This window comes from Nycticebus coucang, chromosome 14, assembly GCF_027406575.1.
Source record: "Nycticebus coucang isolate mNycCou1 chromosome 14, mNycCou1.pri, whole genome shotgun sequence".
NCBI lineage: Eukaryota > Metazoa > Chordata > Mammalia > Primates > Lorisidae > Nycticebus > Nycticebus coucang.
Window position 1 is genome coordinate 15,126,216 of NC_069793.1, and position 15,296 is coordinate 15,141,511.

At 48.3% G+C, this 15,296-nt stretch overlaps 1 protein-coding gene across 1 annotated transcript; it reads left to right on the forward strand.

The window, feature by feature from the left end:
• Positions 1–12,063: 12,063 nt before the first annotated feature.
• On the forward strand, positions 12,064–15,296 carry PRG2 (proteoglycan 2, pro eosinophil major basic protein). The gene is made up of 6 exons (XM_053562047.1): positions 12,064–12,091; positions 12,712–12,781; positions 13,387–13,709; positions 14,007–14,138; positions 14,638–14,749; positions 15,163–15,296. Exons 2-6 carry the CDS (start codon positions 12,724–12,726, stop codon positions 15,219–15,221), a joined length of 684 nt encoding a protein of 227 aa, XP_053418022.1. The 5' UTR covers positions 12,064–12,091; positions 12,712–12,723; the 3' UTR covers positions 15,222–15,296.

Genomic DNA, 15,296 nt, shown 5'->3' on the forward strand with positions numbered 1-15,296 from the left:
CAGGCCTCAGTTTCCTCACTATAATGGAGACAGTAAGTACCACAGGAGTTTATTACAAGGACTTAGAAACTTTAGGAATGAAAGGTAGAGGCAGCTTGGACTGCTGGACCTGGACTGTTTAAGATCAACTTCTAGGCCAGGTGTGGTGGCTCACACCTGCAATCCTAACACTCTGGGAAGCTGAGGCGGGTGTATAGCCTGAGCTTAGGAGTTTGAGACCAGCCTGAGCAAGAGTGAGACCCCCATCTCTACTACTGTAACTGTATCTCTTATTGCCCGTGTGTATCTCTACTAAAAACAGAAAAAGCTAGCCAGGTGTTGTGCTAGGTGCCCGTAGTCCCAGCTACTTGGGAGGCTGAAGCAAGAGGATCACTTGGCTCAGGAGTTTGAGCTGTGAGCTATGATGCCACGGCACTCTACCAAGGGCACAGAGTGAGACTCTGTCTTCAAAAATAAAAAAAGGGACTAATTTTCAGCTCTTCCCCACACAAGTTCTGGCACCCAAATGCACAGTGCCTCTGTTTCTTTATCTGTAAAATGGGTAGTAGTAGACACATGCTATGGAGTTGTAAGGATTAGGTGACTTAATGAACATCAAACTGTTTAAAGAGAACCCGGCAGGTAGTGAGTGATGGACAAAAAGCACTCTGCGGCAGCAGGTCTCCCGTGTAGTTGCAGATCACCTGTGGTGCCCTGAGGGGAAGGCAGAGGGAAGCATTTTCACAGTTTACTCCTGGAGTCTGAAATGCCACCACCATAGTTTAGGATAGAAAACCACCTCGAAAGCACTTGGGCTGGTTTCTGCCTAACAAAGAAAGCAACACAAGTTTTTTTTTATTATTTAGAGAAAACTTCAAAGACAAAAAAAAACAAAAAAGACTTTCTAATTGCCCCAAATCTTAAGCCAAAGTCAATGAAAACCATCAATCTTCATATTCAATTTTTGTGCTACTTTTGTTTCCCCAGCAGTCAAGGTAGAAATTTCAAGCACACAGAAAAGTCAATTACCAGGGGCGGGGATGGGTGTTCCTTCCCCAGGGCTGGGAAGTGGGCGGACACCTCTGGTTTCATTCTTGCTTTCTCAGGCTGGGTGTCTTTGAAGGAGTCTGTAGTCTCTTAATGCCTTTGTTTCCTCACCTGAAAACGGGGGTTACAGTACCTACCTCAGAGAGCCGTGAGGATAAAGAACACTCCAACCGAAAAGTCCTTTTCGGCACATACTAGGTCCTTTGTTAATGGCAGCTGTTTTTGTTATATATGCAAAATCCCAGCACAGGTTAAGTACACTATTTAATAGTAAAATGGTTTTGTTCTCCCTGCTTGGAATGTACCCACCCAGCCCTGAGTTTAGCAGTTCTCTCAGCCCTCAGCCCAGATGCCCCACCCTTCCTTATTACTTAGTACAGGTTTTCGTAGCACCAGGTACCTCTGCAGAGGAGAGCTTGTCACAGTTGCAGTTTAATGTATGATCATACCATTGTTAATTGTTAATAAAAAATATTAAGACTCATCTTTCGTCAGGCTGGGAACTCCACGCAGGCAGTAACTATATCTATATTGTCCCTGTGTATCCCTAAGGCTTTGCACCCTGCTTGGATCAGAATGGAGGCTCAAAAATTATAGCAGATATTAGAGAGAGAGAGATTCCACCTCCAATCCTCACTCTAAGCTTCCAGCTGGTGAGAGCAGAGTTATAATTCCAGGTGATCAGAACTTTATCCCTCAGTGCAGTGGAGGGGATTGTGAACTTGACCAAGTTCTTGGTTCATCGCTGAGCTCTTCGAGCCTTACTTTCTTTATTTCTAAAACAGGAATTGTTTGTTCGCTGAGGGTCTGTTATGTTTCAGGCACTTAGTAGATTACTGCCCTACTTCCTCCCAGTCGGTCCTCCCAAACCCTATGAGGTGGCCATTTTTTATTATTTATTTATTTATTTCGGAACGTTAGGGGGTACACATGTTTTGTTTATGTACTTTGTTTGTGCAGATTGAGTCAAAGTTATACATGGAAGCATGCCTTTCACCCAGACAAGGTGCACTGCACCCAATGGGTGTGGATTTACCCATCCCCTTGAAGTGGCTCATCTTTAACTTAACTCATAAATGGGCAAAAGCAGACTGGGAGATGAGGGGACCTTGGCAGAGGTGGTCTAGCCATGGCAGCAGAGCAGAGAATGGAGCCAAGTTCTTTTCAGAAAGAGGACCACATTCTTCGTGTTCCCCAAATCATCACCCACCCCATGTGACTTACACAGTAAGTTTGCACAGGTGCAAATGCCTTGCACTAGGGAGATGTGCACGCTCTGGACTGGGATCCTGGCTCTGAACCTTCCCTAGCAAAGAACATTACCATTCTGAGCCTCAGCTTTTTTGTCTCACTATAGATAGAAATGGCACTTGCCTCATAGAGTTGTTTAGAAGATGAAATGATAGAGAGCACTTAGAATACTTAGCATGTAGTAAGTGCTTCCTAAATATTAGTGGCTGCTGCTGTTGTCGTTATTAAAATTCCTGCCGAAAATCTTATTTCAGGGAATGTCAGCCCAGTTCAACCTGTGGCAAACTTGAATAAGAATTGCTTTTCAGGTGGCTCCTGTGGCTCAAAGGAGTAGAGTACCGGCCCCATATGCTGAAGGTGGCGGGTTCAAACCCAGCCCCGGCCAAAAACTGCAAAAAAAAAAAAAAAAAGAAAGAAAGAAAGCACCTAAGAATTGTTTTTCTTCATTTACTCACTTATTCAGTCAACACGCACTGAGCCCTTACCGAGTTTCCAGAACTATGCAGGACCCGAGATGCGCAGGTGAATAAGGTGAGGCTCAGGCTCTACAGGGGAAATAGCAAGAAGACAGCCGCAGTGAGGTGGGAGAGGGGCTGGGATAGAGAGAAGCCCCCAGGAGGCCCCTGGGAGAGTCAAGGTGGGCTTCATGGAAGAGGCGATCCTTGGCTGAAACCTTGATGAAGAGAAGGAATAAGCACAGTGGTTAGGGAGGAAGGGGCAGTCTGGGCAGATCAAAGGACATGTGCAAAATTCCTTGGCACAGGTAGGCCTGAGAGATCATGGAATGTTGAGAGAAGAGCAGGGTATTCGGTATGATTAGAGCAGTGTGTGTGTGTGTGTGTGTGTGTGTGCACGTGTGTTTGGGGAGTTGAGGTTGTAAAACACTGGCCCTCAACTCGGTGTAATTTTATCCATGAGGGGCCACCTGACAATATCTGGAGACATTTTTGACTGTCACAACCTGGGGGACAAGGTACTACTCACATCTTTTTCATACAGGACAGGGATGCTGCTGTCAAGAGAGCACAGGATGGGCCCCTGTGACAAAGAAGCAAGTGCACAGCCCAAAGTGTCAGCGGTGGTGAGGCTGAAGTAAGCGGGGGCCCGAGCATCTGTGCCCGGGAGCAAGGAGGACAAACTGAGAAGTGCTGATGTGATTAGTGCTGGATCTTAGAAAGCATGGGAGGTGGGGGAGGATGCTGAGACTGAAGGCAGGGAAAGCAATTTGACCGCCACTGAAATGATCCAGGGGAAAGATGGTGAGTAGTTGACTAGCAGAGTGGCAGAGGAAATGGGACAGTGGCTGGATGAGATGGAGAAGGAAGACAGTATCTTACCCTTGTGTGGGTGTCAGGGCAGAAGGGGTGATCCCCCAGAACCTGGCTTGGGGATCTAAGTGGAAGGTGATGATTTCTCCTGAGAAAGTGACCAGAAGAAGAGGATCAGGTTTGTGTAGAGGTGTATGTGTGTGTCTGTGGGCAGTGCATCTGAGATGTGTTGAGTTCACAATGCTCACGGGACACACAAGTGGACACACATGGCCCATGTGTGTGAATCTTCAGCTCAGAAGCAGGCCTGGGGCTGGAGATGAAGATTTGGGAGGGATCAGTATACATAATTTGGTAGTTTGAGCCATAAGAGTTGATGGCATAACCCACGGAGGCTGTGTAGAGGTAGAAAAGAAAGGCATCAGAAAAACCAGGTGATCCCTGATATTTCACTTTCCAGAGGAAGATGAGAAGCCCACCAGCAGAAACTGGGAATGAATGACCACTAAGGTCATAAGAAAGAAGAGTTTTTGAGAAGGAGGAAGTGAAGGGGCGTCACTCCCTGCAGAGGTCAAGCAGCACTAGAACTGAAGAGCATCTGTTGGGTTTGGCAATTGGGTGGTCAGTGGGCACCTTGGCAAGAGCAGTTTTGGTGGAGCAACAGGAGAACAGAAACCAGATTACTATGGTGTAAGGAGTGAGAGGGGTTGAGGAATTGGCCAGCAAGTCTGCACTGCTTGTTGGAGGAGCTGGGCTTTGGTGCAAAGCAGAGATACCATCTCATCTGTCGACTTAACCTCCAAGAAACATCAAGTCATCCATATCCTGCTTCAAACTCCAGCACTCCCAGGCCACGGTTCGGTGCCTAGAAGTGCCTCTGACTTCTCCTCTGCCTATGCTGGCCTGTCAGTCCTTCAGAGCCCAGGCCATGTGCTATCTCCTCAGGGAAGCCTTCTCTGCCCTCTCTGCCTGCCCCAGCCCTTTCGATTACTCTGGCAGCCTTGGAGCTTTGTGTCTTTCATGTTGTATAAGTTCTATGCTTGTGAGTATCCCCTCAGGACAGTGCTCTGTCCTACTAATAGGTTCATTCTGTTTGCCTTATTTTCAGCTTCCTTAAGCCTTCATGAGAGTAAAGACTATCTCTGAGTATTTGTTAAATGAATGAATAAATCAATGATCCAGAGCATGGGGCCTGGTAGAGGATTGTGTCCACAGTGGATGAAGCTCAGAAAAATACCTATAGAATTGAACAGGTAGACTTCTACTCTGACCTAAATTCAGCCAAACTTTCCCCAGGGGGTAAGGTTCAAGTTAATTAGTCAATTGATTAATTTAATTCAGCATGTCATTGGAAAACTCCTTCTATGACCCGGGTAGAGCGCTAGGTAGTGAACAAGACTGAGAAAGTCTCTGATGTCAAGAAGTTTACTTCCTGGGCTGGACATGGTGGCTCACACCTGTAATCCTAGCACTCTGGGAGGCCAAGGCAAGTGGATTGCTGAGCTCACAGGTTTGAGACCAGCCTGAGCCAGAGTAAGACCTCATCTCTAAAAATAGCTGGGCATTGTGGTAGGAGCCTGTAGTCCTAGCTACTTGGGAGGCTGAGGCAAGAGAATAGCTTGAGCCCAAGAGTTAGAGGTTGCTGTGAGCTATGATGTCATGGCAGTCTACAAAAAACTCTACCTCAAAAAAAAAAAATTATTTCCTGCTGGGGGAGACAGAAAATAAACAAGGAACCAATAAAAAAAACATATCATTTTGGTGAAAGGGAATAAATGGAACAATGTGGATCAAAGTTACCAGATTTGGGGGAAGTTTGTAGGTGAGCTTCTTTAGAAAGAGTCTGCAGAGAAAGAAGGCTTCTCGGAGAAGGTGCCCTCCGAGCCAGCACAAAGGCATTTTCTTGGTCAATAGAGCTGGAACCAGTATGACAAGGGTCACTCATCCCAGGGAGTTTGCACCAGTAAACAAGAGCCTGACCATGGAGGGCCTTGCAGCCTGTGCCAATGGGTTTGGGTTAATTGCTAGACTTTGAGCAGCAAATGGGGGACAGTGGACTCTGACGCATGTTATTAGACATGGTGGTGGAGCCAGCGAGGTAGCAGAGAGATGGAAAGCAGAAGATGGACTGGGATGCACAGGGAGGCCCTGACTACAAAGACATCTTCCTTCTAAAACTTGCTATGTGTTCATGGTCTCTGGGATGCGGTTCCTGGAGGGGAAGGAGGAAAATCTCACTGAGGAATCAGGAAGAATGTTGGACTGGGAACTGGGATCCAGTCTGGCACATCTTTCCACATCTGAGACATGGACCCTGGACTGGCTCATCTCTAAGGGCCCTTCCAGAGCTGGCGTGTCAGTCACCTTGATCTATGTCAATTGTGGGGGCACACAAATGGGGAAGTGTCTCAGGAGCTGCTGTCAAGGCTGATTGCACAGAGCAACGGCCCAGGTCCCTATCTCTACCTGGGATGGTGTTAGTCCTTTTAATGCCTCTTATCTGCCCCCATGGGGATGTTAGCCAAGCCAAGTGGTTGACCAGCTTTGATCAGCCCAGAAGTTTCTCTGGGGTCAGGGAGCATCCCTGTGAGCAAAACTCAGAATTAGAAGGGGCTACATGGCTTCTCATGGTCTGAGGGAGAGGGAGGTGGGACCTCTGGCTTGAATAGAACCTCTTTCTGTCCATTTTACCTACTCTGCTGTCCCTGGGTTCCTTCCCCACTGGTCCTCAGTCCATTCCTTTGGGAACTTTCTCTGCTAGTCCTTCCACCAGCTGCATCAACTATAAATTTCATCCTGAGAAGAAGGTGGGACTTGTAGGCTGTATTCATCTTTGATGCTACATCGAAAAATAGACACTTAAAATTTAGTGACTTTAAACAACACGTGTTTATTAGCTCACAGTTCTGTAGGTCAGGTGTGTAGGCATAGCATGGCTGGGTTTTCTGCTCAGAATCTGTCTCACAAGGCTAAAAAAAGTCAAGGTGTTCACTGGGCTGCATTTTCTTCCAGAGTACAGGGTCCTCTTCCAGGCACATGCTGTTGTGGCAGAATTTTGTTTCTTGTGGTTGTAGGACTGAAGTCCTGGCTTCCTTGCTGGATGTTGGATGGGAGCCTCTCTCAGGAGCTTAAGGCTGCCCACATTCCTTGCCTCGTGGCCTTCTCCATTCTCAAAGCCAGCAATGCAGAATCTCCCTTGGGCTGTGAGTCCCTTGTTCCTGGAATTTCTGACTTTGGGAAGAAAGCTCAGTCCCATTTAAGGGCTCATCTGATTGGCTCAGACTCACCCTGAAGTCTCTCTTTCCTAAAGTCAATTAAGCCATATAATATAACATAAAATCTATCCTATTTGCAGTCCCAGGGATTATGTGGTGTATGTACACCAGAGGGTGGAGATCTTGGGAGACAGCGTTGGATTCTGCCTATCACAAAGGCCCAATAGGCCTTTCCTGGTGAAGAAGGGTGGGAGGACATTCTTGGCCACACCACGTGCTGTCTATGACTGCAGGGCTTATGGTCCCTGGCACCTGTGCTGAGGACTGAATAGTGTGAGCTGGGCATCTGGAGCTGCCGTTTTCTGCCTTCAAGCTGCTGTGTGTTGGAGTATGGGCATGGCAGGACACACTCAGGAGTTTCTTGGTGCTGGCCACCATTGTGAAAGTGACATCTGCTCAATCCCTGGGGCACACATGTCATGCAGAAGCTCACACTTGTGATGGGGCAGACACCTCAGTGCCAGGTGTGCACCTGGTTGTGCAAGTGCCACAGCAAGCCCTCCCATAAGCCTAAACTTGGGAGGAGCCCCTGAGGATGAGATTAGGTAAGATTAAATGCAAAGGTGACCTATCGGGGTCCCTCATGGGAACGTTCTTACTGAGTGTGTTGACTGAGTCTGTCTAGGGACATCCAAGCTAGTAACTTTAGGGCTAGATGGGGGGATTCCTAAGACTGGGGATCCTGAAATGTTGATTCGGCAATTCCTGGGGAAAGAGGCAGGTCTGAGGCTGAAGTTCAGATATTGGGTATCCCCTTGCTTAAATGTACTAGACCCCAAGCCCTCTAACTTTCTGCTACTAGTCAGACTCCAGGTCTACTAAGCGTAATGCCGTTTGTGAAGCAGGGAGATAAGGTGCTGATTAGGGGGCCCTTTGTGGGTTCCAATCGACCTAAATCATGCTTCTTTTGGCACCAGAAGTAGACATCAGTCTCTTGAGAATTAGATTAATGTAGGTCAGCTCCAAAGACCCTGATCACTTCTAGCCCTAATAACATGAGTAGTGTTTATTTATGGAGCAATAACTGGATGCCAGTTCCTGGACTAAATGCTGCATGAATCAGGGTTCTTAGCGGCAGGTAATAGAAACTCTCCCTGGCTACTCTGAGTAGAAAAATGAATTTATGGAAAAGAAATGGAGTAGTTCATAAAATTTCAGGAAGTGCCAGAGAACCAGACGTGGGGCCCAAACCAGGCTGCAGACAGGTCTGGGGAGGATCCGTGCTGCTGCTGAGATGCAGACCCTGTGGCTGGCACCTAGGATGCTGTAGAGCTCTGGCCCTGGGTCCATGTCTTAGTGTGGTGGACACTGCAGCCCCAGGAACTTGATCTTGCTATCACCACCACCACAGAAAAGTCTTCTTGGCCTCTGTATTTTTGGTCGTTAGCTCCAGGTTCAGAGTCTGGGATGGATGCTTTCTTTGATAGAGTCTAGTTGTATGCCTTAGCTGCAAAGGAGGCTGGGAATCTATTATGTACGTTTGTCTTCAACAATGAGATATGTGGCTCGGCTCCCATTGCTCAGTGGTTAGTGTGCCAGCCACCTGCACTGGGGCTGGTGGGTTCAAATCCAGCCAGGACCTGCTAAAACAACCACAACGATAACAAAAAAATAGCTGGGCGTTGTGGCAGGTGCCTATAGTCCCAGCCACTGAGAGACTGAAGCAAGAGAATCGCTTAAGCCAAGAGTTTGAGGTTGCTGTGAGCTGTGATGCCACAGCACTCTACTGAAGGCAACATAGTGAGACTCTGTGTTTAAAAAAAAAAAAAATGAGATATGCACCCCCTACCAAGATCTTTCACGCCATCACAGAAAGGCGCGAAGTGGCCAGGCAGCTCACAGCTAGTCTTTGTCTCATTCGTTTCTCTTACCACCCAGTGAGGTAGGTATTGTTATCTCCACTTTATAAATGATGAGAATGAGGTACAGGGAGGTTAAGGAACTTGTCCAGGGTCACCCAGCTACTAACTGGTACACCAGTCACCTTGAGTCTGACTTGGACTGTCTGAGCACTCTCAGCCACTGCTGTATATGATGTTGATGAAATGGAATTTCTAGGGTCACTAAACTGTGGATTTCAGACCCTGATTGTGTGACCTAAGGAGAGACGTTGCTCAAATGTGGGGGTGCTGGAGTAGACAACTGGCTTCCAAGAACCGGCCCCATCTTGCCACTTTCTCACTGTATTGGCTCTGTCCAGCACACAGCGGCCCCACAGGGAGGGCCAGAGCTGGGAGTGTGCAGAGCCCAGCTCAGAGTGCCTGGCTAGGCTCTTCTTGAGTATTCCCTTAGTTCCTCCTTCTGGTCTTTTCAATCTGTGGAGACAGGGCAAGGCTAGCTCCATGCTTGGCTCAAGACGGGATGGCTCAGTGCCTGTAGCTCAGTGGCTAGGGTGCCTGCCACATACACCGGAGCTGTTGGGTTTGAATCCGGCCCAGGCCTGCCAAGCAACAGTGACAACTACAACCAAAAAAATAGCTGGGCGTTGTGGTGGGCACCTGTAGTCCCACCTACTTGGGAGGCTGAGGCAAGAGAATCGCTTAAGCCCAAGAGTTTGAGGTTGCTGTGAGCTGTGATGCCACAGCACTCTACTGAAGGCAACATAGTGAGACTCTGTCTTAAAAAAAAAAAAAAAGATGGGATGCATTCTTCCTTGTTTTCCCTACCTTTTCCCAATATGTATAGTGTTTCTTTCTTTTAGCATTTTTTTTTCAGGTTAATATGAAGGTACAATTAGGGTACAATGTTTGCTTTTATCAGGTAAAGTCCCTATTGTAATTGTGTCCCACACCCAGGAGGTGTGCCATACAGCCTTACATCGTTTCCATTAGTGGGGAGCCCACAAATCCCCCTCCCCTCCTTACCCCTCCTCCCAACTTGAATTGAACTGAGTTTTCCTTTGTTTGGGTGTGTATTAGTTTGTCGACTGGCTTCGTATTACATCTGAGTACATTGGATACTTGCTTTTCCATTCTTGAGATACCTTACTACTCAAGAGTAGTACACACTACAGTACAAAGTGTATGCTGTTAACTTTTGTTATGAAGGAAGTGACACTGTCTTGTGCAAATGCTAAGGTGCCCCACCTGCAACTTTGCTCACGCTGTGTCCTTCCCTTCTCTTCACACCTTTCCATCCACACAGTTCTCACGGAACTGCTTCTCTCTTCTACTATAGATGGAGGACTGCCTTCTAAATTGGCAGAGAATGTGCTTCTTTTTGCTTTACCTAGATTTGTCTCACCTTATGAATTAGGTAGGAAGCCTGTCAAGGATGAGGACCACGCCCCTCTCTGGTTTTGTCTCCACTGGGACAGCAATGTTTTTGCCACATAGCAAGTGAGATGTTTGGTGCCAGAGAGAACTGACTTTGAATCCCAACTTTGAGCAATTTACTTAACCATTCATTTATTCATTCAACAAATAATGATTGAGAACCTACTATGTGCCAGGCCCTGTACTAGGCACCAACTGTGCACTTGTGAGTGCAGAACCGTGGCCTCTGTTGTCAGAGTTTACCATCTAAGGAGGAAGACGGATGTTAATACATTAACCATGTAATCTCACAAAAAAAGATAAACTGGCACCTGCCATCAGGATAAACCTGTGGAGCTACAAGAGGGCACATGGGGGAGCTGCCTCACTGTGGGCAGTGGGAGTGGGGACAGGTCACAAGTCGCCCTGAGCCTTGGTTTCCCCAGTTGGACAATGGAGGTAGCAGCCACCTAGCTCACTCAATATTTTTAGAGGATTAAATAAGATAATGCTTGCCATGCAAAACACTGAAAAATTTGCAGTAAGTGTCACCATAACCGAGGCTGGTAGGTTGACTAGCTGAGAGGTTAAGATGGGGCATAAATGAGCATTACCTGTACTCAGAGAACCCCAGGACAGTCATTCCCTGGCCCATTTTCCATCTGAGTCAGCTGGGAAACTTAGAAATCACAGATATGTGCCCTCCACTCGAGACCTACTGGCCAATCACAACTTCACAGGGTGCGGTCTCATATTTTAACAATCTTGAGCAAAGGCCTCTTCCACAATTATAGGTTTAGCACACATTTATCATAACCATGGAAGAAATGCAAAGTCACGGAAAAAAAAAAAGAAGGAAAATAACAATTTCCCTCAGCTCCCTCCCCTCTGCTCCTGGAGGCACCAGGGTCAGCCATCTGGTACAGAACATTTTCAGCATTCCAGCTCTATCAATGGTCACAAAAAGGAAACTCACAGATAAGCGCTTACTTGCGGTTTGTTCTTTGTAAAACTAATCTCCTATGAAGCGTCTTCTTGTTTCTTGCTTTTCCCCCCATTCTCCATAATGCAGCAGACCCATCACCTCAGGCTCATAAATATATGAGTCATTATGAAAGTTTTGAGATACACAAAGTTCGAGACATGTTAATCCATGAAGACAAACACAAGAAGCCCTCCCAGTAACACTGATAAGCTGAGCAAGTTGAAACTTGCATGGGTGAAACTGAAAGGACTCTGTGGAGGAGGTTTCTTGGAAGTGAAATAAGGGACCACAGCACAGTCTGTCCCAAAACTTGTCATGACCCATGTAATGGTTCAGCTTTTCTTCTTTTTCTTTTTTTGGCCAGGGCTGGGTTTGAACCTGCCACCTCCAGCATAGGGGGCCAGCGCCCTACTCCTTTGAGCCACAGGCACTGCCCTGGTCAGCTCTTCTTTTCAGAGCCATACACCTGTAACATTCTGTAGAACAGACGGGACACATTGTATCCACTCTCTGGTTCACTATCATGGTGCTGTTTTATTTCTGCACTAAGTTTTCTACACTGTAGAAAGCACTGTAGAAGCAGGAGCTTCTATATATGCCTAAAGTTTAGTCTCCAAAGAGTGAAATGGATCAAATGTGCATTTTAATCCTAATAGATATTGACAGATTTGTTCCCAAAAATGTCTGTGGCAATTCACAGCCCTACCAGTAAGGCAGGAAATATATGTATTTTGGAATAACTTCCTAGGAGATTCCGATGTGCAGCCCAGAGCCATTGGCCCAGAGCAGTTCCTGATGGCATCCAGGTTGCCAAAAGGGGTGTCAGCAGTGAATACAGCAGTGAACAGGTGGGCTCCTGGGGAAATGAAGAAATGGTTCTTATCAGCTGTCTCATCTCCTTCCCCCTGAGGCAAACCCTCCTGGGTGGGAGGAACTTCCTCCAATACCTCTATATAAAATGTCTTTGTGAGATGCTGAAAAGGAGGATCTGAACTTTGGGGATCCCTGAAGACACAAGAAAACCTCGCCTAGGTGAGTGCTTTCTCTGTTGTGGTGGAGCTTCAACTTCAGGGATGGTGACAGTTCATTCTCCTGGGAGCTGCCTGGCTTTGGCGGGCAGGTGCTGGGGGCCGGCGTGTCTGTATGTGGCTTTCAAGTCACAGGTGTCAGCAGGGCAGCACACTTCATCATCCTTGGCCTTGCACATTCCGTTGAGGTACTGAAAGCTCTCTTTATTTGGGATGGCAGATGGTGGGAGCCATGGTGGTGGTGGGGAGTGTGTGGCTTTTTGAGCTTTGAGAAGGGGTCCCATTTTCTAAGTGCTGTATTTTCCTAGGAAGGCCAACTGCTCCTCCTTCCGCACTTGGATCATAGACTCTGAGGGACCCGTTAAGTACAAATAAAAAGTGTAATATTCCCTCCTTCACTTCCAGGCCTGCAGGAAAGCCAGCCTCGGCCACTGCATTTTATTCAGGAAGACGTCCCTGTGTCCTGGGTCCTGCAGTGTCCGCAGCTGGGTGCTGCATGAGCTTTTGGGGCCTTCATGGTTTCTATGCATGCCTTCTTTTTCTCCACCTCAGTCCACAGTTCCGTAATAGCGTGGCTGCGATGTGTGTGTATGTGTCGATAACCGACTGTGTTCTCCATTGTAGGACAAAGCCAAGATGAAACTCCCCCTCCTTCTGGCTCTTCTATTTGGGGCAGTTTCTGCTCTTCATCTGAGTAAGTATTCTTTGCCTTCAGTCTTTCTTTCTCTGTTTTGTTCCTTTCTATAGTAGATGGGGTCAGAGTCACGTACCCACCCCCTTCTCTGATTGTCCCCTATTTCAGAATCTCTGTACATTTAAAAGGATAGGGACCCTATGGCCAGGAGTTGAAAGGACTCCTCAGGGCATCTGTTATGTCTGTGGTCTTGGTTCTCCTGTGAGATTCCCAATTTTGTTCTTCCTACGTGATGCTAATGATGGTCACAATACTAATGGCTTCCTTTCACTTTGAGCTTACTGAGTGCTCGGCTCTAAGCATTTTCTAGGCCTTATCTCCTTTCGCCCTTGTAGCATCCCCACGAGGTAGATAGTGTTGGGTTCCCATTTCACCAATGAAGACATGAAGCTAGTAAATGATGAACCTTGCTCTTCACCACCTTGACCTTGTGGGGGAGGTTGAGGTCTCCTTGTGGAGACTTGGTTCTCGGTTCCTCTTTCCAGGTGGTGCTGAGCACTGTGACACACTCAGAGCTGGGCAGGAGCTGTCCATGGTTTTGGTGGGGGGGGCAGGTGGAGGTCTGAATATGTGAAGGAAGGACACCTGGCCTTTCTACCTGCCAGGGGCTAAAACTTCCAACTTGGAGAGCACCTTGGGAGCTGAGACCCTGCCTCAGCACAGGGAGATGCCAGAACAAGAGGCAGAGGAGGCCCCTCCTGAGGAGATGGCCTCACTGGAGGAAGAGGAGAAGGGGGGTTGTGGCAGTGAAGACGCCCCTGAGGAAGAGAAGGCGGCCGAGTCCATCTCAGCCCTAGATGTGGTGGACAAGGACATTCAGTGTCAGTGTCCGAAGGAAGAGGACACAGTAAAAATAATGGGGATCCCTGGGTGCAAGACCTGCCGCTTCGTCCTGGTGAATGCTGCCAGGAATTTTAATTGCGCCCAGGTAAGTGGCCTTTGGCTGAGGCTGAGGCCTGACAGAAGAGGGAGGGGGGACGGGATGCGTCTTCAGCCTATCACTGGTTCTCTTCCCCACTGAAGACCCTGGGGGTGTCGGCAGAAGCTGAGGCCCACAGAGGTGTTGGGGTAAGAGGGGAGGGACGTACGGAAACAAACCAAAGTTCCCTTTTGGTCTTTAGACTTCACATGGCTGAACTGTGGAGCCTCAGAGACCCAAGACTGTGGTCATATGAATTCATGTATGAGTGACACACCATTCTTCCCCTTTCATCTTGTCCTGCAGTCAACTTGCCGGAGTTGCTACGGGGGCAACCTGGTCTCCATCCACAGCTACAGCTTTAATTCACAAATCCAGTGCACAATTCGCAGTTACTGCCAGAACTACGTCTGGCTTGGGGGTGTGGCCTCAGGCATGGTAAGCTGTACTTGGGGGGCACCCCCGACCCAAGAAAGCGCTGAACTTGCTACAGATTTGTCTGCATTTCTCCTCTATGATCCCCTGCAGAATTGGGGATAGAGAAACACCTGAGTGAAACACTGAGTGGCTGCATAGCATTGGGAAGAATCAAGGATTTAGAATCAGGAGGTTTCTGAGGGTCCCAGTTCCTCTCTGTCTCTATCTGTGTAACTGGGGCAAGACGGTGCGTGGGCTGTTCCCTCCTCTCTAGGATGGGTTGGCAGCCCCTGCCCTACCTCTTGTTAGGACTGGAAGGATGAGTATGTCAGTGAGATGCAAAGAATGTGACAGTCATCATCACAAGGGGTCAATATTTCAGAAGATCAGGACAGTGTCCAGCACAGTCCAGCAGGCAAGGGACTCCCTGGAGGAGCTGGTGGGGACGGGGCCAGTTCTGCCTCTGTGTCTTCTCTTTGCCTCCTCCCCAGCCCATCTCTTCCCCTCCTGCCTACCTCAGGGTTCCTGCACACAGATGAGCTGGGTTGACCACAGCTGCTGGAATTTTCAATACTGGGCTGCGGGCCAGCCCTCGGTCTGCAGTGGCAGATGTGTAACCATGAATTCTGGAGGTGAGGCACAGCTGGGGATGAATGGTGGGAAGGCCCCAGGGAGGGGCACGAGGAAGAGCCTGACCCTTTTGAGGGGAAGTTCCCTTAGTCTTTTTTTTTTTTTGTGGTTTTTGGCCGGGGCTGGGTTTGAACCCGCCACCTCCGGCAAACTACAGAGCAAGAAGGCGCTGCCCAAAACAGTTGCTTTCTTTTTTTGTGTGTGTGATTTTTTTGGCCGGGGCTGGGTTTGAACCTGCCGCCTCCGGCATATGGGACCAGCGCCCTACTCCTTGAGCCACAGGCGCCGCCCTCCCTTAGTCTTTAGACTCCACACTTAGGTGTGGAGATGGGTGAGGGAAAGACCCTCCTGGAGGATAAGTGTGTGTGTGGGGGAGACAAGAGGCTGATTGTTTCTTCTGATTCCACCTTTGCAGCAGGCTATTGGAGTCTAGCCAACTGCAACCTGTGCCTCCCCTTCGTGTGTTCCTACTGAGCAGGCTCCAGAGTTCAGAGCCACCCGTCTTGGGCAGCTGCTTCCCTTCCCCTGCCTGCTGCCCCTCCCTCCACC